Raw genomic sequence first — 27,521 nt, 5'->3', positions numbered from 1 at the left:
AGAGGTGTCCTTTTTGGAAGTTTTTTTCTGAAAACATGAGGCTTTGCCTTTAAAGGGGAAATCTACCCATCGATAGACCCTCTGCAGCCACAGTTGCCTCTGCACGGGGAGCTGTGTGTGTCCGAGAGACTTGGTCACGAAGCAGATTGTGCTGCTCCTCATTGACGTTTCGTTGCTGGTCTCCTTATCTCAGATTCTTCTGAGCTGTTTTCATTCTCAGGGAGTAACTAGGTGAAAGATCAGGTCTTTGCTCAGGCTTGGTTGTGCTTCCCTCTAACAGTTCCTATTAAAAGCTGACGCCTTAAAGTTCTTCAAGAAGTTTTAGATGACACTTGATAACAGGAACTGCGAAAAAAATCATTTTTATAAAAGTAATTAGATTCTGTTGAAAAGATATACTGTGTTGCTTTATTTCTAGAAATTAACTTGGGGAAGGCTGTACTTCATCTTTTAATATGAAAAACAATATTACACAGCCACAAAGAAAAGGAAATCATGTCCTTTGCAGCAACACGGGGTGCAGCTGGAGGCCATTATCCTCAGTAAACTGTTGCAGAAACCAAAAACCAAATGCCGCATGTTCTCACTGATAAGTGGGAGCTAAACATTGAGTACACAGGGACATCAAGATGGCAGCAGTAGACACTGGGGACTGCTGGAGTGGGGAGTGAGGGAGAGGGCAGAGTTTGAAAAACCCCCTGGTAGTTACTATGCTCACTGCTTGGGTCATGGGATCTGTCTTACCCCAAACCTCAGCATCTTGCAGTACACCCATGCCACAAACCTGCACACATACCCCCTGAAGCTGAAATAAAAGTGGACATTATATACAACAAAAAGAAACAATATTGGCCAGGAACATCACTTCCCTATTTTGCCCTGATACGCGATTGCCATGTGGCTTTGTGCCGAATTTCCTTGACTGCGTCTGCTCAGGATTCTTGACACTGTGGTTGTTGGTTCTTTTTGAAGGTCTTCCTACAATTGCCGCTTCTTCGTCCTCCCCTGCTGCTTCTTTGACTTCGTTGGAAGATACTCCCGGAGGCAGAGTAAGAAGACTCAGTACCGGGAATACCTTGACTTCATTAAAGAAGTGGGCTTCACCTGTGGGTTTCACGTGGACGAAGACTGCCTCAGGATTCCTTCAACCAAAAGAGTATGTCTGATTCTCGTGTTGTTCTAGGCGGTGTGTCGGCGTTCAGATGGAGAGCTCAGGGCTCTGTCACAGAGCCGTGAACCATGCTGTAACGTTCAAAATGTTCCAGAACGTGCCGGTGCTGATTTCTGTGCCTCTGTCACTGATGAGGCCCAGAGGCTTGTTCTGTCCCATGGTGCCTTCCTTAAAGGCACCCTCGTGCTCCCTCCTCCAGGCCTGCAGGAGCCCTCGCCAAGCCCTCCTTGCCTCTCCAGAAGCTCTGAGTGGCCCCAGGGGACCTGTTCAGAGGAGGCCTCAGTGTGGCCTGTGGCCGAACTCCCTGTGGAAAGTTCCTGCTCCTCAAGTCGCAGATAATTGGCTGTGATTGAAGTGTGTTTCAGAAGTTCACAATGATTTCCCATTTTCTCATTAAAGGCCTAGTTCATTCAGATTCACCTGAAATGTCATTTGGGCAGAAGTTGGCCCGGGGGCTTTCTGTAAGCAGTGGGACTATGCCTCTGACCTTTGTGTGGACAGGGCAGACTTATGCCCTCTTGCCACTCCAAAAGCTTGACCTTTTGAAAGTACCGTGGAAGTGTTTACAGCAGCTCACCTCAGTCTCTGGTAACTTTATTTGACAAGACTGTGGCTGGCAGACAGTGTGCTTTTAAAAAATAAGCCCGTCGTGTCCAGGCCACAGAATTTGATGGCTGCCTTAGCAAGAAAGGGCCCGGCTGATCTGAGTGAAGCCTCGGCTCTGCTGCTGCCCGTGGTGCACTCGGGCGGATCGCGGAGCTCCGCAAGCCTGTCCTCACCTGTGAGACCAGGAGGAGGCTGCCTGGGGCTTTGTGGGGGCTGGACGGGATGACGTCTTCAGAGCCCACAGCGGGGAAGGCAAGTCGTGGGCACTCGCTGGCCGGCTGCAGTCATAGCCGTGCACCAGGAGCAGCGTTGGCTGGTGGCACAGGCCTCAGGGCCGCTGGCACTGTCACTGCCCTGCTACCGTGGGAAGTTACCTTAGGACTCGCTGCTGAACCGTCCCGTCATCCTCTCAGTGTCCTCTGTTTTTGGCAAGTCTTGGTCTTCTGAGTTCAGAATTGATTTGGGGAAACTGCTAAAGTTTGGGTCCTCTAGGCAGGTCCGAGGAGCCCGTGGCTTTGATTTTTGCACTTGCTGCTCCATTACTAATTGGTAGAGACCGTGGACTGTCGCTTCATCTCTCTGAGCTTCAGTTTTCTTATCACTGGCAGGTTTGGGGATCGAATGTAAGAGTGGATGTGAACGTGCTTTGTCATTTTTAAAGCAGTTCACACACAGCACATGTCTGGTGGGGACTGGGTGTGTGACAGGCACTGAGAATGTAAAATCCCGCTGGAAGAGCTGGGGAGCAGAGGTGTGGCTGTCACGTAGTGAGGAGGTCGGCTTCCTTATCACCCGCGCCTGGCCTGGTAGTTGATGCCTGGAGAGGAAGCCCAGAAATGAGGCGCCCTTGCTGGGGCTGGGCAGGGCCTGGTTGTCCGGAGGGGACTGTCTGAAGGGCACCCTCCATCGGGGTGTGCCGCAAAGGGAGGCAAGCACGCATGGAGCACCTCTATGGCTCCAGGCCCTCTGCGCAGCCCCCGTATGCGCTCGCTGGCTCTGGCAAGGTGGGGACAAAGCTGCCTCCCTTCCCAGCCCCTGGGGCACTCTGCAACTCTGCAGTGTTACCATCAGCATGTGCCCCCGCTGGGCAGCCGAGGGGTGGAATGAGGGGCGGCAGCAGGAAACTAGGACGGTGCGGCTGCCGGGCCCAGGAGTGTGGACTCTTGAGTTTAGGCACCTTTGTTAGATCTTGTGAAGGTCCAAGTGGTGAGAGGGAACCATGGGCTCTTACTGTTTTTTTAATTTTTAAGTTGCTTATATTGGTGTCAGTTTTTATTTTGTATTTATTTTTATTGATTGATTTATTTTGAGATGGAGTTTTTGCTCTTGTCACCCAGGCTGGAGTGCATTGGCACAATCTTAGCTCACTGGCCTCTGCCTCCTGGGTTCAAATGATTCTCCTGCCTCAGCCTCCTGAGTAGCTGGGACTACAGGTGAGGGCCACCACGCCCGGCTAATTTTTGTATTTGTAGTAGAGACGGGATTTTGCCATGTTGGCCAGGCTGGTCTGAAACTCAAGTGATCCACCTGACTTGGGCTCCCAAAATGCTAGGATTATAGGAGTGAGCCACCGTACCTGGCTGGTGTCAGTTTTTTAAATCAGGATTTTTTCATGATAGACATTGAAAACTTGTGATTTGTACTCCAGGATGAGAGAATTCCATGGAGAACGTTGAAATAGACTAGCCAGCTAAAATACTTGCTTTGCTCTTTTCAAACGCAGGTCTGTCTCGTTGGAAAATCCAGAACATACCCTTCCTCCAGAGAAGCTTCCGTGGATGAAAAGAGGACTCAGTACATTAAGAGCAGGCGGGGCTGCCCTGTAAGCCCACCTGGCCGGGAGCTTTCCCCTTCACCACCCTGGGTTGCTGCTGGCAGTGCTGGTCACTGTGACGGTCAGCAAGCTCTGGACGCCAGGGTCAGGTGTGTAGCCAGGGCCTGGGCCGCTGAGCATGGAGCAGGGCCCCAGGCTGAAGGACCCTGGCTACCTGGATTTCATCCCAGAGAAAAGGCTGAGCGTGTTAGGAACTGTGCCGCCCTGCCACGAGATTTTATTGACCAAGTGGTTTTGCAAGTAGCGAATTTACTGTTAGGTGGAAAGCAATTAAACACAAGAAGTTCTCGAAATGGGAGTTTGAAGACCTGGAACGGGGGAGGTAAGCTGTCCACCATCTTAGGGAGGGGCTAGCACGCTCCCAGGCTTGAGGGCAGGAATTCACGTCTTCATAACCGACATGAAATGGTGTGGCCCTGTGACTACACACTTTGAAAAAGCCATTGATGGTGGGTGCATAGGCTCTTTTCAAGCAAATTCTTTAAAATTTTCCAAATAGCTCTTATAAACATAAAGGACTTTGTTATTTCCAGGGAGGAAGGCCGAGGCCAGTCCAGGGAGTGACAGAGTTTGGACCCTTAATTAACTTTTACCAAACTTGCAGGTTTAGGGGCTAGAACTACTCATTTTCAATCTAGAAATTATCCAAAGAGAAAACAGGTTACTGAGTGCAAGCAAAATGCACTGTCCCCTTGAGTATGTGGTAAGATTTGGAGCTGTTGTGATTCGATAATTTAATTCTCTTTGAAATCCCCAAAACACAACAATCAGCCATGGCAAAAGGAGAAGATTACATCGATTGTTCTCATGGGGTGAGTCGTGTGCTGAAATTATGTTCTCAGGTGAGTGGTGTGTTGAAATTAACGGGCATTCAGAGAGCCAGCCAGGGCTGTAAGGACCTCACCTCCTTCCGGCCAGGGATGCTGCTTGGCCGCCAGAGGGTGGTGTAGAGCTGCAGCCGGAGCCTGGCTTCTCTAGCAGTTTTGGGAACTGGAGAAGAGCACGGAGCCCCATCCCCTCCCGGCCCCTCCATCGGTGACTCCTTCCTGGCTGCGCATTTGAGGGGAACCCTTCTTCTCCAGGCTTTGCTTTCCTCACCTGTGAATGTTGGGACAAAATCATGCCCGTTTCCTTCTTCATCCTTTGTCCTCTTGCACCATGTGTACGTGGGATGGGACCCGGCCATGGAGCACAGACGGCCCCTCCAGAAATCATTCGAACCTGATGGTACCTGGTCAGCAGAGCCTCTAGCCATCTGGCGAGAGTGGCCCTGGCTCAGTGGCTGATGGGGCCGACTAGCTGCAAACCACCAGGCACCGTGGGGCCTCTGGGTTGGCCCTGCTGACTAAAGGCAACCTGCTGTGGTGGGGCTGGAGCACAGAGGAAGAAGGCTGAGGCTAGCAGAGCATGGAGCCCACCACAGGCAACTGGGACCCGGAGCCCCAGGGACATCAGTGTGGTCTGAAAGTTCCCACGTGCAGTAAACAGTGACAATTCTTGAGTGCAGTTTGACCTTTAAATTCCCAGGAGATGATGGGCACACAGATGTCAGCTGTGCCTAGGATGGACAGCTTTCGGTGGGTGAGGAGGAAGGAGGAACAGACCTGGAGATGGAGAGCGGGGATGGCTGAGCGGTGGGCTCAGTCCTGCCTGCCCCTTGGAACTTGGGAACCAGGGCGCCTAACAGGCCCTGGAGCCCCGTCCCCTCCAGATGGGTGTCTGTGGGTCTGGGGCTTGTTAGGGACTCTCCATGTGGCCTTGCTGTGAGAAGGGAGGAGTTGTGCCCTCGGCCTGTCAGCCCACTGCCTCCCTCCCGCCCACAGGCGGCCTTCAGGGCCTTTGGTCGCCCCCACCCAGCCTGTCCTCAGGCAGGCACCTCTGCGTTTCTGTGCCTGTGGTCCATGTGTGGCTCTGTCTCCAGGACCTCACCCATCCTAGCTTGGCGTCTGTCCCTGTGGGACACTGCTGAGAAATAGGGTAGGAAAGGGCCCTGCCCTCAAGAGGCTCCAAGTCCTGCCTGGCTAGGAGTTAAGACCGCACACGTCAAAGGATGAGTAACCAAGAGGCTGGATATGCCAGGCCAGGAGGCACCCACGGCTGCGAGTGTGAGATTCCCTGTTATGGAGTCCGTGCTGGGCCAGAGCCGGGGCGACAGGGAAGGCTGACTGGGACAATATGTTATCTTTTTAAAAACACTCCCACTCCTCTCAGAATGGATTTGAGACAGCCGAGAGGTGGACTCAGAAGGTTGGCCAGGCTGGGTGGGCAGGATTCTCGCAGCAGCTGCGACAGCGGCTGCCCGCACTAGGCTCCTGGGTCAGCAGTGTGGTGTCTTGATCCGTAGGGGTCCGACAGGCTCAGCTGCATGCAGACAGGCGCCGTCTCCTGCGCGCTCCTGCAGCTTGGGAGGGTGCGGAGAAGATGTGAGGTGCAGCGCCTGGCAGATAGGAAGTTCCTGGCAAATACATGCAGGAAAACCAGCTTTCATTCATATCCAATTTGATGTTTTGGTAATAAATGACTTTATTGTCACCAGGTTTTCTGATTAGAGCATTTTGAAATACATGCAGGCTCTCAGCAGAAATTCGAATGGGAAAGCGACCATCACTGTGGTGTCTGTGCTGTTCCTTTTTTTAGTGCCTAGCATGGCCTTGCTGGCCACCCTAGAGCCGGTAGCGCCAGGCTGGCTGCCCCATGGTTGGAGCAGCCACTGGGAAGGCTCAGGCCCCAGGCTTGCCAGCTTGGCCTTCCTTCTTTAGTCTGAGAAACCCTGGCTCCAAACAGCCACCCCCCTTCATGGGTCACCAGCGAGAAGAGCTTGAGGTGACCACCCAGAGCAGGCAGCATCACCTGACGCCTGGCCCTGTGCGGGCATGGGGCATGTGTGGGGCTGCGCCTTGTCAGGCTGTGCCGCCTCAGCTGGGTGGGGACACCATGGCCCTCACGGTTTGGCTGCGGTGTGGTGTGGGTTAGGTGAGACGGAATCGTGGTCCTTCGTGCTGAGTGCATAAAGCGTGTGAGTGTATGGAACTGAAATGGACTGTTTCTGCCTGTGTGACAGGTTCGTAATATTTTGTTGTTGTTTTGGGGGAAAAAAACCCTGTTTTTCCACAGAGAGCCTATCTCTGGCAGAAGTAGCCAATGAGCTGGACACGGAGACCCTGCGGAGGCTGAAGCGGGAGTGTGGGGGCCTGCAGACGCTGCTCCGGAACAGCCACCAGGTGTTCCAAGGTACGGAGTCCGCCTCTCCCCCACCGTTCTTTCCTTCTTTTCCCCCCTTTTTTCAGTTAAATAATGTTTTATTTTAGAGTGGTTTAGACTCACAGAAGAATCTGACAGAAGCAGCAAGTTCCGCGGTGCCCCACCCAGCTCTGACGTGGGTGGCATTTGACCTCAGGGTGGGATGTGGGTCACCCCGTTCCCTCCTTGCTCCTCTGGACCTCGTCCCATGCGATGTCCCCAGGCTGGTCTCCCTCCCCCTATGCTGTGCTTGCTGACGCCTCAGCTCCACTTGCTCCACGCAGGACAGAGCAAGTCGGGCAGCCGCTGGCCGGTCCCCTGTTGGCTGGGGGTCATTGTTTGGCGTCATCTTTAGCTGCTGCAAACTGAAAGCATCCCGAGCCACAGAGCCAGGGTGGGGAGTGGGAAGAGTGAGCCCTGCCCCACAGGCGGAGGCCTGGACTCCTGTGGCCCTCGTCCCGCGGGCCTGGGCAGGCAGAGGTCCTGGTACTCAGTTCCCCTGCTCCCCAATGCCCTGTGACTCCAGGACTGCCAGGGTATGGGGAGGCAGGAGGGCCCTCCACCCGCTTGTCCATTCACTCAGCCCGCAAAGCAAGGCAGACACATCCCTGGCCTGCTGGAGCCGGTGGTGCAGTGAGGGGGGGAGATGTAGCAGGTGCTCACCCAGGTGCCAGCGGTGTACACAGTTCCATCATCTGCAGCTTCCAGGTGTGCACAGAGGGGGCAGGAACAGGGCAGGGAGCCATGGTTTACCAGCGCCAGCGGCTGGGGAGTTTGCCATAACTTGCTTTGTGGAGCTTTTTTTTTTTTTTTCCTCTTTCTGTAAGTATTTTAAAGCAAATTCTAGCTAGCACGTGATTTCACCCCTAAGTACTTCCACGTGCATCTTTAAGAATAGTAGGTGTCTTCTTGTGTCACCACCATGCCCTAAGCACACATTTGTGTGAGTCGTGATGTGCAGGGAGAACTGGTCTGGCCCGAGTGGGCTCAGGAGAGCTTTACTTAGGAAATGACACTTGAGCTGGGCCTGGAAGGAAAAGAGGAGTCAGGAACAGAGAACAGCTTTAGGCAGAGCGAACAGCGTTTGCAAAGAGCCAGGGTTGGGAGGAGTAAGAGTGGGAGCTGGTCGGGTTACAGCCGCCATGACCAGGAAAAGGACTGGGCCTCTGACTGATGGGTAGGGATGACACCGAAGTCACAGTGGGAAGGAGTGGCCTGGCTCACACCCTAGCTTCTGGGTCCCCTGCCCATGAGGTAGCCGTGGGGGTCAGGTGCAGTACAGTGTCTGGCTCTGTGGGTGTGTGAGAGAGCACAGGTGTGCGTGCCATTCCTCGTGTACACAAGAGCGCGAGCGTGTGGGTTTCTGCACACACACACACTGCCTTTGTGTGCCTGCCTGCTCCTGGGGAGCTGAACTTGGCTTTCAGCTGAACTGGCCTCTCTAGGTGAGAGCTGCTGTTGGGTGGTGGGCCCGTGAGTATGGTTGGAGCCTCCGTTTCTCGGGGCAGGCGCAGAAGCGTGTCCCTGAGGCTGCCTCCAGAGTAGACACTGGGCCTGCAGTGCTGGCTGGGCTGGGCCTGCTGCCTGGAGTCTGCTCTTCCTTGCATAGAGCTTTAGGCAGTTAGAATACTTCCCATCTCCACGGGGCCTCTTTCTGTCTTTCCCAACACTTGTTTTTGTTGGTTTCCTGAAATACTGTCTTTTTCACCCATGATGAGTCTGCTTGTATGTCAGTGTTTTTCTGTGCAGGTCACCCTGGGGGGCAAACTTGTTTTTGGAAACGCTTCTGAGTAGGAGGCCTGGGGATTGGGTTCCAAATAAACATTCTCCTCCAGTCATGCGAAAACTATGCTCTGAAGCTGGGTCTTATCTCTGTATGAGATTTAGGTTTTGTTTTAAGCTAACATGGCTAGTCTCAGAAAATGTTTATGAGAGTGAGGAATTGGAAATGTTTCCAGATGGCTTCAGGTCAGCCAGCCCTGAGCATGACCTGTGAGGGCCACAAGGGCCAGCCCTGCCTCTGTCCCTGCCCCTTCCTGAGGCCGCCAAGGGGCGGCACGCTCCATCCATGCTGGCTGGTATGGAGCCTGGCACCGTGCTGCTGGGTACACGCGGGGCCTCATCTCGTCCTGCACTCATGGCAGAGCAGGCCTTTCCTCCTTGAACATGCAGACAAGTCTCAGAGAGGTCAGTGCGCCAGCCCGAAGTCTCCCAGTGAGTGGAGAGGCCATGCCACAGTCCGGGCCAGGTCTGACCCAGCACTGGCACCCCTGAGCCTATGGCACCATCCGAGGACTCTAATCCTCAACCCGTTCCTCAGAGCAACTTGGTGAAAGGGAATGTCTGCTGTCAGAAGCAGTGGTGGAGATGGCGGCTCCTGTGCTGAGGTAGAGTCCCAGGGGACGCGCACGGTAAGGAGGGAGGAGGCGGCAGGAACTTGGGTCGAGCAGACTGTGGCTCTGTGGTTCCATTTCAAAATGAGGAGCACATTTCCAGAGGAGGAGAGTCTTTCTAGCTGTTGGTTGTCTTTCTAGCTGGCTGGAGCGAGTGCCCCTGGAAGGCCGCCCCTTCTGGCACCTGGCCTGATGGGGGCTCAGGTGTTAAGAGGGGCGGCCGGGAGCTACCTGCCACGTCCAGGGTTGTAGACACGGGGAGTGGGTCAGTGAGGCTGGGCCAGCCTGGAGCCTGCCTGCGCCGTTCGGGAGCCTCATCTCTATCATCAGCGCCCGCTCCTCAGTCCTTAGACACCCTGCAGGTCCTGCTTCCAAAACATGGCTGGGTGTGCTCTTAACTCCGGAGCCGCGTGGGAGGGCCTGTCGCCTGCTGGCCTGTCACGTTGCGGTGGGGAAGGGGGTGCCGAGGCTGGCTCTAGGGTGGGAATCTGTGCTCAGCCTTTGGCCTCAGTGATCCCCACCCCCCATTCTCTTGACAGGTCAGGGCATCAGGCCAGAGGCCCCTCACTGTTTGGGATCATGTGCCCCATGGGGAGTTGGGGGGAAGCTCTGGCCCCTGGGGCTCCTCCTGAGCACCCTTTAGAGGGTTCCAGGTCCCTCAGTGGCCAGGATGTGCCCTTCTGTGCTGCGCCAGGAGGTGCTGCTGTGGGGACATGGGCAGAGTGTCGCGGGACTGCCTTAACGGGAGCCTTCAGGTTAAGAAACCTCAGCTCCGATGTTGGGAGGCGAGACAGAGAGGTGGCCGTGGGAGGGCAAACGGGGTCAGGCCTGGCCTTGGCGGTGCTTCCAGCCAGGCTGTGAGGGTGAGCCCCCAACTGTGGCGCCGCTCTCTGGGCTCATTTCTCTAGTTTCAGGGGAAACTATTTGTAAAATATCAGTCTGTCAAAAGCACACAGGCTCGTTATTGCCACACACAAGGTGATTTGAAGGCAGAATTCGAGCTTTAATTCCTACACTTTCAAGTTCTCTTTGGAAGTCGGTGAGCCAGACTTCCTCACTGAGGCTCCTTTATTCCCCCGAGCCTTCTGTCGCGAGCGGTTTCCTAGCTTCCAGCGAGAACCAGGAAGGCGGTGGTTGCTTTGGCCACGTTTCACGGGGAGTTGTTGGCTTCCCACAAGGAAACGGCCAAATGGGAGCGTAGGGGGGTATCTCGGCCCAATTTGGGCGGCGGGGTCAGGAGGCAGCCTAGAGGAGGCCTTCGAGGCCTGGGACCCAGGTGACGAGCAGGCCCACAGCAGCCCTCTCCTCGCCCCACCCCACTCTGATGTCCCTCCAGCTCCCCAGTTTGGAGATCAGCCCTGGCCATTGGGTCCCAGTGGCACTTTCAGAGGGGTTATCTAAACCACTGTACATAGGCAGGTCCCCCTTCGTGTTCCTGTTCCAGAGCTCACTGGCCTCTGTTACTCCACACTTGCACCTGGAGGGGCTCCGGTTGGGAGGCGCATGTAAACCCAGTGACCGGGACGGCACCAAGGAGCAGTGGCCACCCTGCACCAGCCCCATCCTTAGACTGCGTGGAGGGACCTGCGCCTTGCCCCTCTTTCTGCCCGTAATGCTGACACGGTCCTCAGAGGTCGGGGCTGCAGCACAGATGTTTTCTCGTGTTTCGGCTCGCACACCATGGTCCCTCCTTCCTCCACTCAAGTGATCCTTCTAAAATGGTGGCTCTGCAGGACCTGCCTCTCAGCCAGAGGGAAGGTCGGTGGCCTCAATGATGAGGCCACAAGGGACCCAGCTCTGTCCTCTGCGCTCCCCTCTGGCTGTCCCTCGAATGCGGCCAGTCCTGGTGCAGTCTGTCCTGGGACACTCGGGTTTGCTGCTGCTTTGCCTAAAATGCTCTTCCTGGGTCTGCGCGGGGCTGCCGCTTGCCTCCCGCAGGGCTCACCTTCCCCGGCCTTGCCTGAAGACACATCCCGTACCTCAGTCACTCCCACTGGAGGCAGACTCACTGTGACCAGCAGGAACTCTAGGCTGTGTTCCGGTTGTATCCCTGACCCTGGATTGGCACCTCCCGTGGCGTGGGAGCTAAACAGAGGCTGGTGAATTAAGGAACTTTCAGGTTTACTTCTCAGTGTGTCTTCTCTGTTCCAAACCACAGTTGTGAATGGGAGAGTTCACATCCGCGACTGGCGAGAGGAGACGCTGTGGAAGACAAAGCAACCGGAAGCGAAACAGAGACTGCTCTCTGAAGCCTGCAAAACCCGCCTCTGCTGGTTCTTCATGCATCACCCTGATGGCTGTGCTCTGTCCACGGACTGCTGCCCGTTTGCCCACGGGCCTGCGGAACTGCGGCCACCCCGGACCACCCCGAGGAAGAAGATTTCATGAGCTGCATCCTTGCCAGCCGAGGCCTGGTCGGGGAGGCCAAACCAAGGAGAGCTTCCCCGGCAGTCCTCAGTGCTGTGGTCTCTGCTCTGGCTGTGTTTCAGCCCACCTCCTCCCAGCTTTCTCCACATCCTCACAGTGATGAACCATATTTCATAAACATCACACGCCAGAGAAGCCACAGTTACTCGGAAGCCCCCAGCTGGGTGCCTGGCTTGTTTCAGATGCAGCCACTTGAAACGTGCACAGCATCTTCGTATCATAAAGATTGTGCACGGATCCTTACAGTGTCTCCTGGGGGAGAGCGGCTGAGGCTGCCTTGCACAGGCCCTTCCCAGGGCGCTGTCCGACGCCTGCCCCACCATGTCCACATCTGTGAAGAGGATGGGGCTCCTCGAGAAGTAAGACCGTATCTGCCAGCATTTCTCACCACACTGGAGAGCAGCTGCTCTGGAGCAGGGATCCGCCAGATTGGTATTTTTAAAAAAGATGTAAGGCTTGCTATGTTGAGGTTGTTTTTAGAGTTACAGTAAATAAAAACACTCATAATTTCCTGACATGGGCCACTCTAAGTGGCATGAAAAAAAAATCCTAAGTGAATTGTTGACAGGACTTTAAAAATGTAAATATCACAGATGACAAAGGTAAGAACTACACCTTCCTCCCTCCTCCATGAGACCCTCTCCCCAGAAATACTGCAGCAGTCCTTTTTAGTCCTTCCAGAAAAAAAAATCCTGATTTGTTTCTCTTTTATTTTTATGAACTGATAGGGTCTTGATCTCTCCCAGGCTGGAGTGCAGTGGCAAGATCATAGCTCACTGCAGCTTTGAACTCCTGGGCTCAAGCCATCATTCTGCCTCAGTCTGTCAAGTGACTGGGACTGTAGATGCACGCCACCATGCCTGGCCAACTTTTAAAATTTTAGAGGCAGGGTCTCGCTATGTTGCCCAGGCTGGCCTTGAACTCTTGGGTTCAAGCAGTCCTCCCACCTCAGCCTCCCAAAGTGCTGGCATGACAGCTGCGAGCCATGGCATCTGACCCCCGATGTTTCTATTTAAAGTTATTTCTATGGTTTTATACAAAAGGTCACATGCAGTCCACACTGTTCTGCCATTGACTTTCTGCAGTGTACCCTGGTGCCTCTCCGTTGGGTATATCCGCCTGGTTATTGGCAGCAGCCTTGTGGCATTCCGTGGCAGCGCCGCACTCATCACTCCCGAGCAGTGAGAATAAACGGGCATCTTCTCTGAAGGCACCTCAGCTCTGCAGCACCACGGGGCGGCGCTGCCGCGGGCCCAGACCCTGCCCTCTGAGTTCCAAGTCAGTCCCAGAGCGCAGATCCCAGGCTGAGGATGTGCCAGGAGGTGCCCGGCCCTGGAAGGGTCCACCCTTCGTCTTACTGGGAGACTGGCACTCCGTGGCCCTTTGGTTCAGGCCCCAGTTGGTCAAGCAGCTGCAGCTCTGACTAGTGAGGCACAAGGGAGCTCTGCTGAGGCCTCTGGGGTCCCCATGCTGGGAAGTTCTCCCTGCAGGGGACACCTGGTGTAGAAGCCCCGAGGGAGCAGCCGGGAGCCCAGCACTGAGGGTGGTGGAGCAGAAAGATGGAAAGAACTCTTACCAAAGACGAGCTGCAGAGCCACATCCCTTCCCCAGCCCCTGTGTTGGGCGGTGAGGCATCTTCCTGCCAGGCTGCACCAGGGCTTTCAGGTTTTGTTGCTCAGCACATCCAGGGTCATGCACTTCAGGACAAGCCACCTGATGCCCCTCGGCCCCCCAGCCCTGCAGCCTCGCTGGAGCTCTCCCTGCAGCAGGAAGGGCTGAGGCCAACCACAAAGGGGCTTGGGGCGACATCAAGGGATGGCAGAGCGAGCGGGGAGTGCAGGGAGCCCGGCCCAGAGGACCAGCCCTGCTGCCGCCTCCTGGAAGGGGCACACCTCCTGAGCTAAGCCCAGGATGCCGCCCAAGCCTCGGGGCCTCCCAAGGTGTCCCCCATGCCAGAGTGTGTGGCCTCTGCCAGGCCCAGGATAGCTCCAGGTGGTTGGACTCCCATTTCCTCTCCCCTTCCCAGGTCTTTCCCAAGCCCAGAGCCCCTGCTTTAGTTTTCCAGTGTGGGGAGACAGGAGAGTGGCCACAGAGCCTGGTTCTGCGCTTGGTGCTGCTGGACTCCAGACCTGGCTCTGGAGCTGCAGTCCTGGTGAGGGCAGTGGCCCTGGGGAAGATGAGCTCCCCAACACTTGGTACGGCAGTTTCCAGTCATAAGCCGCAAGGACACAGTCTCAAAGGAGCGTCAGATGGGGCTGGGGGTATGTGGGGTGGCCCTGGCTCTCCCAGGTGGGGTCCTGCCAGGCCAAGAGCTATGCTAAGTGGGGCCCACCATGGCCATAGGCCCCTCCGTGTCACCTGGCATAATCAGCTGGTAGAAACAGCCCTTGGGGGCCACATCGCCTGACCTGATCTCCAGGTTCCAAGTACCGTTTCTTACTGCCCCCCAGCAGCACTGTGCCCCTGTCCACAGGTCATGTGACTGGGTGTCAGGCACGGTTTCCTTGCAGAAATGAGCAGTACATCTGTGGATGAAGGTGGGCAGACAGAGGTTTGGCGGGGCACTGATCATGGCAGCCTGCTGTGGCCAGCCCCAAGGGCTTCCCGGTGACTTCTCGGAGCCTGAGTGTCTCCCCTGGACAGGTGGGATCGAGGGAATGCCATGAAGGTGGGCATGAGGGAGAATCTCGCCAGGGGTACAGTGCGTCTACACTGCTTTCCAGACTAGTGCCATGCAGGCACTAGGTCTCACTGGCTGAGGGGCAGCCTCTGTCCCCAGGCGCCCCGACTTGCCCCATCTGCTGCAGAGGAGGCCCACCTGTGGTGAGCATTGTGGTCTTGGGGCCTGCAGGCGCCCTTGTGGAGTTACCATGGTGACCACAGCCCCTTGGACTGGTGCTGGGGATTCAGACACCAGGTCACGTAGGCCTTGGCTCGTGGCATGGCCAAGCCCTGGGGTCTGTCGGGGTTGGCAGGGCAGGCTTCCTGGAGGAGGGGCTGAGGCCGCGTATTCTCCCTCTCATCCTGCCATCCGCTGCGGCTACTCTCCAGGGCCACAACTGTCACAGAACGAGGAACCCGGGCCTCGTGCAGAAGAGCCTTGTGTAGGTGGTTTGAGAAGAGAGTCCCAGAGGAGAAGCTGAGCCCTCTGCTGACTTGCCCCCAGCTCATTTCTGCTTGACCCTTCCTTGTTGCCGTTTTTGCTCGGAAAACTATATTGTGGACCTCATCGTTCTGGGAAAAGGTGGTTCACGAGAAAGCACAGTCATGTGTCACTTAACAGTGCAGATGCATTCTGGGAAATGCGTTGTTAGGTGATTTCATCATCCTGCAACGTCAGAGTGTGCCCCACGCTCCTGGATGAGGCAGCCTGCCCCACACCCAGGCTGTAGGGGATGGGACGGCCTGTTGCTTCTGGACCACACGCCTGCACAGCACATTAACTGTGCTGAATGCTGTAGGCAGTTGTAACGCAACGGAAAGTGTCTGTGTATCTAAACGGAGAAAAGGTACAGTGAAAATATGATGTAAAAGAGAAAACATGCTTCAGCTGTGGAGGGCACTCCCCCTGATTGGGGCCTGTGGACAAGGCTGTGGGTGTCCGTGAGGGAGAGGGAGTGCCTCTGAGGCCCTGCTGCAGGCTGGATGAACAGCACACTTAGGCCACACTCAGTTTATACTAAAAAAAAGTCTTCAATAACACATTCACCTGAGCTTTTTTCTTTTTAATTTTATGAATTTTAAAAACATTTTTGACTCTTTTTTAATAACACTTAGCTTAAAACACACATTGTACAGCTGTACAAAAATATTTTTCCTTTTTTTTATCTTGTTTTTTTGAGACGGGGTCTTGTTGTGTCGCCCAGGTTAGAGTGTAGTGGCGCCATCTCAGCTCACTACAGTGAGCCTCAGCCTCCTGGGCTTAATTGATCTCCTGCCTCAGCCCCCCAAGTAGCTGGGACCACAGGCACGTGCCACCATGTTGCCCAGGCTGGTCTTGAACTCCTGGACTGAAGCGGTCCTCCTGTTAGGGGTGGCGAATTCACATAGGTCTGCAGCAGCCTCAACTCTTGCCTCCTTGGAAGAAAGAATTCATCTGAAGGGCATAAGGCGGAAAAAGGAGACTGAGGCAAGTTTCTGAGCGGGAGTGGAAGTTTATTAAAAAGCTTTAGAGCAGGAAAGAAAAAGTACGCTTGAAAGAGACCCAAGCACGCACTGTGGAGGTGGAGTGCAGCATTTGACCTTTGGACTTGGGGTCTTATATATTGGCGTACTTCTGGGGTCTTGTGTCCCTTTTCCCATGATGCTTTCCTTAGGGTGGGCTGCCTGCATGCACGGTGCCCTCCTTGCACTCGGGACGTGAGCATTCGCAGTGGGTTTGTGAAGTTGTATGTATGTTCGCCTGAGGCTGCTTCCCTTTTCCGGTAGGATGCCCCCAGAAAGTCATGCTCTGCCATTTTGTCTCTTAATGCGCTTGCTCTAGCCCACTTACCCAATTCCTGAGATTTTACTGGAAGCCGCTGGTGAGCAATTTCAAGTGCCTTTATCTGTGGGAAATTGCCTCTCCCTGGTGCCTGCAACCAATGATCATTTTTAGACAGCCAGTGTAACAACTGTGGGACCATCACCTCGAAGACTAAACTGATTTTTTATCTTGCCCAAATTCCTATCTAAGGGGTCTGGGGAGTCCTGCCCTGCAAATCAGAAATTCTCATCAGATGGGTTTTATTTAACCCTGTATATTATGACTTACTTTCCAGCCTGACCCTGGCATAACATTACAAGTCAAGGAAGAAAAATCAAAGTAGTTTACCTCAAAATGTGTTTGCCATATTTTGAAATGACCCTACAAAGCTGTTTTGTGTGGGGGAAAATTTGCATCTGTAAAGAATCTCTGTTAACATAGCTAGATCTTTTTCTTCCAGACCCTCCCAATCCTGAGGAGATTAAAACTCTAGCACCTTTTGAAAGATCTGAATAGGAAACAGTTGTCATCTATTGTCTCTAAGGGCAGCGACTATTAGGCTTCAAAGAACTTTGGTCTCCACAATCTTTATCTTAACCTGAACATTCCCTTTCTATCAATCCCAGGTCTTCAGACAAACTCAACCAATTGTCAACCAGAAAATGTTTAAATTCACTTGTAGCCTGGAAGCTTCCCTCCCCTGCTCCAACCTTTGAGTTGGCTCGCCTTTCTGGACCAAACCAATGTATTTCTCAAATGTATTTGACTGATGTCTCATGCCTCCCTAAAATACATAAAACCAAGCTGCGCCCCGACCACCTTGGGCACATGTTCTCAGGACCTCCTGAGGACTGTGTCATGGGCCGTGGTCACTCATATTTGGCTCAGAATAAATCTCTTCAAATATTTTACAGAAAACAAATACTTTACAGGGATCTACTCTCTTCGTCGACAACCTGATGCTCAGTCACCTGACATTCCTGGTGGGTTGGGGTAGCCCTTTCCTGTCCCGCTGCTGCCCGCCTACCAACCTACTATGTCACTCCTGCCTCGGCCTCCCAAAGTGCTGGGGTTACAGGTGAATATTCTTTATATTATATCAGCTTTTCTCTTTATTCTTTTTTACTTTTAAACTTTTTTGTTAAAAATGAAAACAGAAACACACATATTAGCCTAGGCTAGGCCTACACAGAGTCAGGATCATCAATATCACTGTCTCCCACCTCCTCGTCTTGTCCCATCAGAAGGTCTTTAGGGGATTAGCACACCTAGGGCAGTGACCGCCTATGATAACAGGGCTGCCTTCTGAATCCATCCTGAAAGCCCTGTCTGAGGCTCTTCTTGAGGAATTGTCACTCTTTTCAGAAACATGTTCATGGTGATGTGCTTGGTTTCCTTTTTTCATCATAGATTTGCCTGTAAGCAGATAAGGCACTATGAACATTCCTCTCTATGAAAGAAAGCTTTCTGTGTTGAGGTCTACGCTTCAGACTTGTTAAGGTGCGTGTCGAGGTCTGCAAAGCTTTTGCTAAACCCTTCACTGTAAATTTTCTTGGGGCTCATCTTGTTTTTCACCAGTTGCCTCTTCTCTTGCCCCTTCTTCAGCCCTGCGTCCCTCTTCCAGTTCCAGCAGCTCATTTGTCAGTTCTTCAGGAACCGCCTGGAGGCACTCCTCAACACCATCCTCCTCCACCCTAGACTGGAGTTGTTTGCCGTCCTAGCCACAGCCGTGTTGAGTTTTGCAGCCTCCTCATCTTGGGCAAATCCTTTGAAGTCCTGGGTGAACTCTTGCGTGTCCTCCTCTGGATGCCACTCACGCACACCTTGGCAGGCACACCTGGGTCATCACCCCTTTCATGAGCGTCCGTGTAAAGAGACCACCAAACAGGCTTTGTGTGAGCAACATGGCTGTTTATTTCACCTGGGTGCAGGCGGGCTGAGTCCAAAAAGAGAGTCAGCGAAGGGAGATAGGGGTGGGGCCGTTTTATAAGATTTGGGTAGGTAAAGGAAAATTACAGTCAAAGGGGGTTTGTTCTCAGGCGGGCAGGAGTGGGGGTCGCAAGGTGCTCAGTGGGGGTGCTTTTTGAGCCAGGATGAGCCAGGAAAAGGACTTTCACAAGGTAATGTCATCACTTAAGGCAAGGACAGACCATGTACACTTCTTTTGTGGTGGAATGTCATCAGTTAAGGTGGGGCAGGGCATTTTCACTTCTTTTGTGATTCTTCAGTTACCTCAGGCCATCTGCGCATATACGTGCAAGTCACAGGGGATGCGATGGCTTGGCTTGGGCTCAGAAGCCTGACATTCCTGCCTTCTTATATTAATAAGAAAAATAAAATAGTGTTGAAGTGTGGGGGCGGTGAAAATTTTTGGGGGGTGGTATGGAGAGATAATGGGCGATGTTTCTCAGGGCTGCTTCGAGGGGGATTAGGGGCGGCGTGGGAACCTAGAGTGGGAGAGATTAAGCTGAAGGATGATTTTGTGGTAAGGGGTGATATTGTGAGGTTGTTAGAAGAAACATTTGTTGTGTAGAATTATTGGTGATGGCCTGGATATGGTTTTGTATGAATTGAAAAACTAAATGGAATAAGAAGGAGAAAAACAGGTATAAAAGGTCTAAGAATTGGGAGGACCCAGGACATCTGATTAGAGAGTGCTTAGGAGATTCAGCATAGTCCTGCCAGCAAAGATTATTTACTTCAAGAGTTAAGAGTGGCAGTTTGGGGATAGCACCCGGAGATATCAGCTGTGATGGCTTGGAGAAACAGTGTAAACTGGCAGTGTAAACAAGAGCAGGGCATGTATGAGTAGTTGAGAACGGTGAATAGGAATATGACTAGACAGAAGATAGTAGGGTTGACAAGTTTTTTTGGGGGGGCACGGTCTAAGTTGGTCTGGTGTCTGGAGTGAGACTTGGGCCTAATAAAAAGGAGCATCTATACAGGAGCTCAAATGGGCTGTACCCTGTAGCATTCTGAGGACAGGTCTGACTTCTGAGAAGGGAAAGTGGTAAAAGTATCGTCCAGTCCTTTTTAAGTTGGTGGCTGAGCTTGGTGAGGTGTGTTTTTAAAAGACCATTAGTCTGTTCTACTTTTCCTGAAGACTGAGAACTGTAAGGGATATAAAGGTTTCACTGAATACTAAGAGCATGAAAAAATGCTTGGCTGATTTGACTAATAAAGGCCGGTCTGCTATCGGACTGTATAGAGGTGGGAAGGCCAAACTGACGAATTATGTCTGACAGAATGGAAGAAATGACTACGGTGGCCTTCTCAGACCCTGTAGGAAAGGCCTTTACTTATTCAGTGAAAGTGTCTACTTAGACTAAGAGGTATTTTAGTTATCTGACTCGGGGCATGTTGAGTAAAGCTAATTTGCCAGTCCTGGGTGGGGGCAAATCCCTGAGCTTCATGTGTAGAGAAGGGAGGGGGCCTGAATAATCCCTGAGGAGTAGTAGAAGAGCCCTGCACTTCGGCTGTGTGTAATGAAAAGTCTTGGGATGAGTCAGGGAGAGCTAGAGTGGGGGCAGTTTCTAAAGTTGTCTTCAAGGAACAGAAAGAGGAGTGGGGAAAGGATTTAGGATCTATGGGGTCAACTAGGTTTCCTTTTGTGAGTTTATATAATGGTTTTGTTAGGATGGCAAAACCAGGTGTCCAAAGGTGAAAGTATCCAACCATGCCCAGGAAGGAAAGGGGTTGTTTTGTAGAAGGGGTTGGGGTTTGAGAGATTAGTTGGACATGATCGGCAGGGAGAGCACAGGTGTTTTTATGAAGAATTATGCCAAGATAGGTAACAGATGGAGAAGAAATTTGAGCTTTGGAGGGGGATACCCGATATCCTTTGGAGAATAAATGCTGAAGGAGCAGAAGTGTGTCTTGTTGAGAAGATTCAAAGGAGGGGCTACAAAGAAGTTCGTCAATATATTGAATAAGGTGAGAAGCGGAGGGGTGGAAAGAAAGTAAATCATGAGAAAGAGCTTGGCTGAAGTAATGAGGGCTGTCCCTGAAGCCTTGCGGCAGCACAGCCCAGGTAAGCTGCTGGGACTGATGGGTGCCAGGGTCAGTCCAGGTGAAAGCAAAGAGAGGCTGGGACGAGGGGTGCAGCGGAATAGTGAAAAAAGCATCTTTAAGATCAAGAACAGAATAGTGAGTTGTGGAGGGAGGTATTGAGGACAAAAGAGTGTACGGGTTGGGCACCACAGGCTGGATAGGCAAAACAATTTGGTTGATAAGGCGCAGATCCTGAACTAATCTGTAAGACTTGTCCGGTTTTTGGACAGGTAAAATGGAATTGTAAGGAGAGTTTATAGGTTTTAGAAGCCCATGCTGTAGCAGGCGAGTGATAACAGGTTTCAATCCTTTAAATCGTGCTGTGGGATGGGATATTGGCGTTGAGCGGGGTAAGGGTGATTAGGTTTTAATGGGATGGTAATGGGCATGTGATGGGTTGCCAGGGAAGGAGTAGAGATGTCCCATACTTGTGGGTTACGGTGGGGGGATACGAGAGGAAGACGTGAAGGAGGCTTTGGGTTGGGGAGAAGGGCAGCAATGAGATGTGACTGTAGTCCAGGAATAGTCAGGGAAGCAGATAATTTGGTTAAAATATCTCGGCCTAATAAGGGAACGGGGCGGGTGGGGATAACTAAAAAAGAGTGCATAAAAGAATGTTGTCCAAGTTGGCACCAGAGTGGGGGAGTTTTCAGGGGTTTTGAAGCTTGGCCGTCAATACCCACAACAGTTATCAGGGCGAGGGAAACAGGCCCTTGAAAAGAAGGCAACGTGGAGTGGGTAGCCCCCATATCGATTAAGCAGGGGATGGACTTACCCTCCACTGTGAGAGTTACCTAAAGCTCGGCGTCGGTGATGATCCAGGGGGCTTCCAAGGTGATCGGGCAGCGTCAATCTTCAGTTGCTAAGCCGAGAAGATCTGGGAAGGAGTCAGTCAGAGAGCCTTGGGCCAGAGTTCCAGGGGCTCTGGGAGTGGCTGCCAGGTGAGTTGAACAGTCCGATTTCCAGTGGGGTCCCACACAGATGGGACACAGCTTAGGGGGAATCCCGGGCTGCGGGCATTCCTTGGCCTGGTGGCCAGATTTCTGGCACTTGTAGCAAGCTCCTGGGGAAGGTGGTTCTGGAGGAATGCCTGGCCACTGCGGTTTAGGTGTTTGGAAGTTCTTGTGTGCTGGAAATGTGGCTGGGGTTTGTCTCACAGTGGAGGCAAGGAATTGCAACTCAGAAATATGATGCTACTTGGTTGCTTCTATTATTGTACACCTTGAAGGTGAGGTTAATTAAGTCCTGTTGTGGGGTTTGAGGGCCGGAATTTAATTTTTGGCGTTTTATTTAATGTCGGGAGCAGATTGGGTAATAAAATGTATATTGAGAATAAGATGGCCTTTTGACTTTTTAGGGTCTAGGGCCATAAAGCATCTCAGGGTTGCTGCCAAACGAGCCGTGAACTGGGCTGGATTTTTATATTTGATGAAAAAGAGCCTAAACGCTGTCTGATTTGGGATAAAGGAAAAGGAGCATTAACCTTGACTATGCCTTTAGCTCCAGCCACCTTTTTAAGAGTAAATTGCTGGGCAGATGGGGGAGGGCTACTCATGGAATGAAACTGTAAACCGGACCGGGTGTGAGGAGGGGAGGTGATAAAAGGATTATAGGGTGGAGGAGCGGAGGCTGAGGAAGAATTGGGACCTAGCTCGGCCCGGTGAGGAGCAGCCTAGGGAGGAGGGGAGAGGTCAGATGGGTCTGTAGAAAAGGAAGATTAGAAAGACTCAGTGATGCTTGGGGTTGGGACTGAAGGGACAGGCGGGAGGGAAAGAAGGAAGGTTTGGGACGAATTGCATTGGGCACAGAGACTAGGAAGGGACCGATGTGTAAAAGAATGCCTGGACGTCAGGCACATCAGACTGTTTGCTATTTTATGACAAGAATTATTTAGATCTTGCAGGATGGAAAAATTGAAAGTGCCATTTTCTGGCTATTTGGAACTACTGTCGAGTTTGTATTGGGGTCAAGCAGCATTGCAGAAGAAAATAAGGCATTTAGGTTTTATGTCAGGTGTGAGTTGAAGAGGTTTTAGGTTCTTGAGAGCACAGGCTAAGGGAGACGGAGGAATGGAGGGTGGAAGGTTGCCCATAGTGAAGGAGGAAAGCCCAGAGAAAAGAGAGAGTAGAGACAAGGGGGGAAGGGGTTCGGGGGTTCTTACCTCCAGAAAAGCGGGAAAGGGGTCGGGTCGTGGAAATAAGGGGTTGAGGTGCAGAGATAAGAGGTCAGGGCATGGAAATAAGGGATGGGGCGCAGAGATAAGAGGTCGGGGTGCAGAAATAAGGGATTGGGGTGCAGAGATAAGAGGTCGGAGCATGGAAATAAGGGATCGGGGTGCAGAGATAAGAGGTTGGGGCATGGAAATAAGGGATTGGGGTGCAGAGATAAGAGGTCGGGACGTGGAAATAAGGGATTGGGGGTTCTTGCCCCCTAGAAAAGCGGGACTTGCCGCTAAGGGTAAAGGAGAAGGGGTTGAGGGGTTCTTGCCCCTGCCTCAGAAAAGCAAAAAAGGGGTAGAGACACAGAGAGAAGGGGTTGGGGTACTTACCTCTCCCCCAGAAAAGCAGGACTTGCCACTAAGGGTGAAGGACCAAGGCAGGTGTCCCTGAGTGGTCTGACACCTCTGAAACCTGGGTGAATAATCAGAGAGGCGTCCCTGCAATGATTAAACACCAAGGGAAGGCTGCCTTCCCTAGTCTGTGACCGGCGCCGGAGTTTTGGGTCCACGGATAAAACGTGTCTCCTTTGTCTTTACCAGAAAATGAAAGGAATTGAAATTAAGAGAAGGGAGAGATTGAAGTGTGGTGCCAAGATTGAAAGGAGAAAGAGGTTGAGGGATAGTGAGGGAGGTTGGAGAAGAGAGTAAAAGGAGGCCACTTACCAGATTTGAAATTGGTGAGATGTTTCTTGGGCTGGTCGGTCTGAGGACCTGAGGTCATAGGTGGACCTTTCTCATGCAGCAAAGAGCAGGAGGACAGGGGATTGATCTCCCAAGGGAGGTTCCCTGGTCCGAGTCATGGCACCAAATTTCATGCATGTCCGTGTGAAGAGACCACCAAACAGGCTCTGTGTGAGCAACATGGCTGTTTATTTCACCTGGGTGCAGGCGGGCTGAGTCCGAAAAGAGAGTCAGCGAAGGGAGATAGGGGTGGGGCCGTTTTATAAGATTTGGTTAGGTAAAGGAAAATTACAGTCAAAGGAGGTTTGTTCTCTGGCAGGCAGTAGTGGGGGTCGCAAGGTGCTCAGTGGGGGAGTTTTTGTGCCAGGATGAGCCAGGAAAAGGACTTTCACAAGGTAATGTCATCACTTAAGGCAAGGACAGGCCATGTACACTTCTTTTGTGGTGGAATGTCATCAGTTAAGGTGGGGCAGGGCATTTTCACTTCTTTTGTGATTCTTCAGTTACGTCAGGCCATCTGGGCGTATACGTGCAAGTCACAGGGGATGCGATGGCTTGGCTTGGGCTCAGAGGCCTGACAACCCCAAGCTCAAACAAGGTTTCTGGTGCAGCCCTAGATGCCATCCTTCCACAGTTGTGTCAGTGCCTTCTTGGCAGACTCTTCAGCTGAAGCTATAGCCCAGGCAAAGGACCTCCTCAGCCAGGAGGACTTAAAAGCTGCTATGAGTGCTGTGTCCATGGGATCAAGGGAACGGTATTTGGAGGGGAACCACTGCGACGTAGGGAGGAAAATCACCAGTAAGAGGAGGATGTGCAGGAGCAGCACCACCCACAAGCCAGATCTTGAAAGGAACTGTGTTACCTGGCAATGCAGAAGGCATGAAAATCACCAGTAAGAGGAGGATGTGCAGGAGCAGCACCACCCACAAGCAACACCTTGAAAGGAACTGTGTCATCTGGCAACTCAGGAGGGCCTCTTGGAAGAGGAGTGGGCTATTCCTGACCACCTGGCTCCTGCGGTGCCCTGGCCCCATGTGCTCACTGTTTCGCTTGAAGGCCCTGGGGCTGTCATTGTGCGGGATCACATTCATAGCCTGCAACATGGCCACCAGGCAAGGCTGGTATCCTGTCCTTAAAAGCCTGGAAACCTGGCATTGACTTGGCCTCCTTAAGGATGACAGTGAAACACCTATGCAAAAATTCTGTCAGTGATAAAATGATGATGGTGAAAGAAATCTGAGCTAACCCACCCCCATCTTACCTTTCCCTCAATTATTCCTGGGCCATACGGCTGGGCTAACTTTGGAAGACAGGCTGTAGTTTTGTTTTCGTTTTGTTTTGTTTTGTTTTGTTTTATTTGAGATGGAGTTTCACTCTGTCGCCCAGGCTGGAGTTCAGTGGCACAATCTCGGCTCACTGGAACCTCTGCCTCCCGGGTTCAAGCGATTCTCCTGCCTCAGCCTCCCGAGTAGCTGGGATTACAGGTGTTAGCCACCACGCCTGGCTAATTTTTTGTATTTTTAGTAGAGATGGGGTTTCACCATGTTGGCCAGGCTGGTCTCAAACTCCTGACCTCAGGTGATCAGCCTGCCTCGGCCTTCCAAAGTGCTGGAATTACATGCATGAGCCACCACACCCGGCCTAGGCTGTAGTTTAAATTATAATAGGCCTTGCCCCAGACTCAACTGCTTTTGTAAAGCTAATGGAAGGCCGTCAGACTGGGGGAGGAGAGGAGTCCTGCTAAGGCACAGACATGAATGATTGCCAGCCATTATATCAGAGGTTAAAGACATGCAACTTCCCCAATTACTCCTGCAGATAGCATCACTATTGTAGAATCCAAGATTGGCCTTTTGAGATATCTTTTCAGATTTTTTGCATGTCTGACACCCATGGCTCCACGTGGACCCATCAACCCCTGCTCCTGTGGCCCCCACAGAGGCAATTCAGCCCGCAGGAGGACAGCTTTGATCCTGTGTGATTTCATCTCTGCCCAACCAATAAGCAGCAGGCACCCGTTACCTGGCCACCCCCACGCCTTCCCCGAAACTGCCTTTGAAAAACCCCTAACCTACAAGCTTTGGATGAGAATGATTTGAGTAGTGACTCTGTTTCCAGAATTGGTGGGTTCTTGGTCTCACTGACTTCAAGAATGAAGCCGCGGACCCTCGCGGTGAGTGTTACACCTCTTAAGGTGGTGCATCTGGAGTGTGTTCCTTCTGATGTTCAGATGTGTTCGGAGTTTCTTCCTTCTGGTGGGTTCATGGTCTTGCTGGCTCAGGAGTGAAGCTGCAGACCTTCGCGGTGAGTGTTACAGCTCTTAAGGCAGCGCTTCTGGAGTTGTTCGTTCCTCCCCGTGGGCTCGTGGTCTCGCTGGTTTCAGGAGTGAAGCTGCAGACCTTCATGGTGAGTGTTACAGCTCATAAAAGCAGTGTGGACCCAAAGAGTGAGCAGTAGCAAGATTTATTGCAAAGTGCGAAAGAACAAAGCTTCCAGGACCCGAGCAGGTTGCCACTGCTGGCTCGGGCAGCCTGCTTTTATTGTCTTATCTGGCCCCACCCACATCCCGCTGATTGGTAGAGCCAAGTGGTCTGTTTTGACACGGTGCTGATTGGTGCGTTTACAATCCCTGCGCTAGATATAAAGGTTCTCCACGTCCCCATCAGATTAGTTAGATACAGAGTATCGACACAAAGGTTCTCCAAGGCCCCACCAGAGCAGCTAGATACAGAGTGTCGATTGGTGCATTCACAAACCTTGAGCTAAACACAGGATGCTGATTGGTGTGTTTACAAACCTTGAGCTAGATACACAGTGCCGATTGGTGTATTTACAATCCCTGAGCTAGACATAAAAGTTCTCCAAGGCCCCACCAGAGCAGCTAGATACAGAGTGTCGATTGGTGCACTCACAAACCTAGAGCTAAACACAGGGTGCTGATTGGTGTGTTTACAATCCCTGAGCTAGACATAAAGACTCCACATCCCCACCAGACTCAGGAGCCCAGCTGGCTTCACCTAGTGGATCCCGCACCGGGGCAGCAGGTGGAGCTGCCTGCCAGTCCCATGCTGTGTGCTCGCACTCCTCAGCCCTTGGGTGGTCGATGGGACTGGGTGCCATGGAGCAGGGGGTGGTGCTCGTCGGGGAGGCTCGGGCCACACAGGAGCCCATGGAGTGGGTGGGAAGCTCAGGCATGGTGGGCTGCAGGTCCCGAGCCCTGCCCTGCGGAAAGGCAGCTAAGGCCTGGCGAGAAATCGAGCACAGCGCCGGTGGGCCGGCACTGCTGGGGGACCCAGTACACCCTCTGCAGCCGCTGGCCCGGGTGCCAAGTCCCTCACTGCCCAGGGCTGGCAGGGCTGGCCGGCTGCTCCGAGTGCAGGCCCGCCAAACCCATGCCCACCTGGAACTCCAGCTGGCCCCCAAGCGCTGCACGCAGCCCTGGTTCCCGCTCGCGCCTCTCCCTCCACACCTCCCTGCAAGCTGAGGGAGCCGGCTGTGGCCTTGGCCAGCCCAGAAAGGGGCTCCCACAGTGCAGCGGTGGGCTGAAGGGCTCCTCAAGTGCCACCAAAGTGAGAGCCCAGGCAGAGGAGGCGCCGAGAGCGAGCGAGGGTTGTGAGGACGGCCAGCACGCTGTCACCTCTCAACTCAGTCTCCCACATGGCGTGGCCACCCTTGTGTCTGTTAAACTCTTTCTCTACAAAAATGCCATGGTCTTTCTTTGTGCAGTGGTCAGGAAAAACCCCTTGGGCAGATACAAAAGTCCTTTCAGGCATCTGTTTCCAGAATAGGGAGGTTTCCTCCATATTGAAGATTTGCTGTGGCAAGTAAATTTCCTCCATAATCCAGCTTCCAAAACTCTTCAGCTGCCTTCACATCAGCACCCACAGACTCAGCATTCATGTTAACATTTTGCAATGCACAACGATCCTCAAATCATGTAAACCACCCGGAACTGGCAGTAAATCTGATACCAAAGTCGGGTCCAGCCTTTCCTTTCAACATCAAAAACATACTTTTTGCTCTGGCCATGATCGCTGTGGTGCTGAAACCGCCTCTGCAAAAATTATAACAGAAAATTACGACCGTGAAAGGACAACTAACCTAACCGACTCCATCTTGCTTCTAATCTCCAAGCTGTCCTTGTTCATTCCCAGGCGTAGGCTCAACCTACTTTGGGAGGAACTTAGTTTACAGTGTGAAAGGAAAATAAATCTTGGGGCCCCAAAATCACTAAGCCAAGGCAGAAAGTCAAGCTGGGAACTGCTTAGGGCAAACCTGCCTCCCATTCTATTCCTAAAAAAGATAGCTACTAAGATTAAAAAGCTACATACCTCCCTCACAAGGAAATTCCTTGTGGACAAATGACAGAACTCAAAACCACCTCTGCTCACTGAGATAGATGCGTCTCTGCCTGCTTCCTTTGGAAAGGCCAATCA

The 27,521-nt window shown here is 52.6% G+C and overlaps 1 protein-coding gene across 8 annotated transcripts in view; it reads left to right on the top strand.

Moving 5' to 3' along the window:
• TRMT44 (tRNA methyltransferase 44 homolog) overlaps positions 1-27,521 on the top strand; it is a 79,792-nt gene that overhangs the window by 35,999 nt on the left and 16,272 nt on the right. For 4 of the 8 annotated variants that reach the window (XM_031010118.3, XM_019025519.4, XM_055384432.2 and 1 more), the window contains exons 8-11: positions 973-1,156; positions 3,501-3,933; positions 6,726-6,842; positions 11,403-12,186. In XM_031010118.3, coding sequence (XP_030865978.2) covers positions 973-1,156; positions 3,501-3,933; positions 6,726-6,842; positions 11,403-11,632 — 964 coding nt within the window. In that variant the 3' untranslated portion in view covers positions 11,633-12,186. Of the gene's footprint in view, positions 1-972; positions 1,157-3,500; positions 3,934-4,382; positions 6,843-10,688; positions 12,187-27,521 lie in introns of those variants that run through there. The other 4 variants (XM_063705168.1, XM_055384430.2, XM_055384431.2 and 1 more) reach the window with 3 other exon arrangements.

This window comes from Gorilla gorilla, chromosome 3 (assembly GCF_029281585.2).
Source record: "Gorilla gorilla gorilla isolate KB3781 chromosome 3, NHGRI_mGorGor1-v2.1_pri, whole genome shotgun sequence".
Taxonomy (NCBI): domain Eukaryota; kingdom Metazoa; phylum Chordata; class Mammalia; order Primates; family Hominidae; genus Gorilla; species Gorilla gorilla.
The sequence above is the reverse complement of the archived record's forward strand: the minus strand, read 5'-3'. Positions and strand labels throughout refer to the sequence as shown.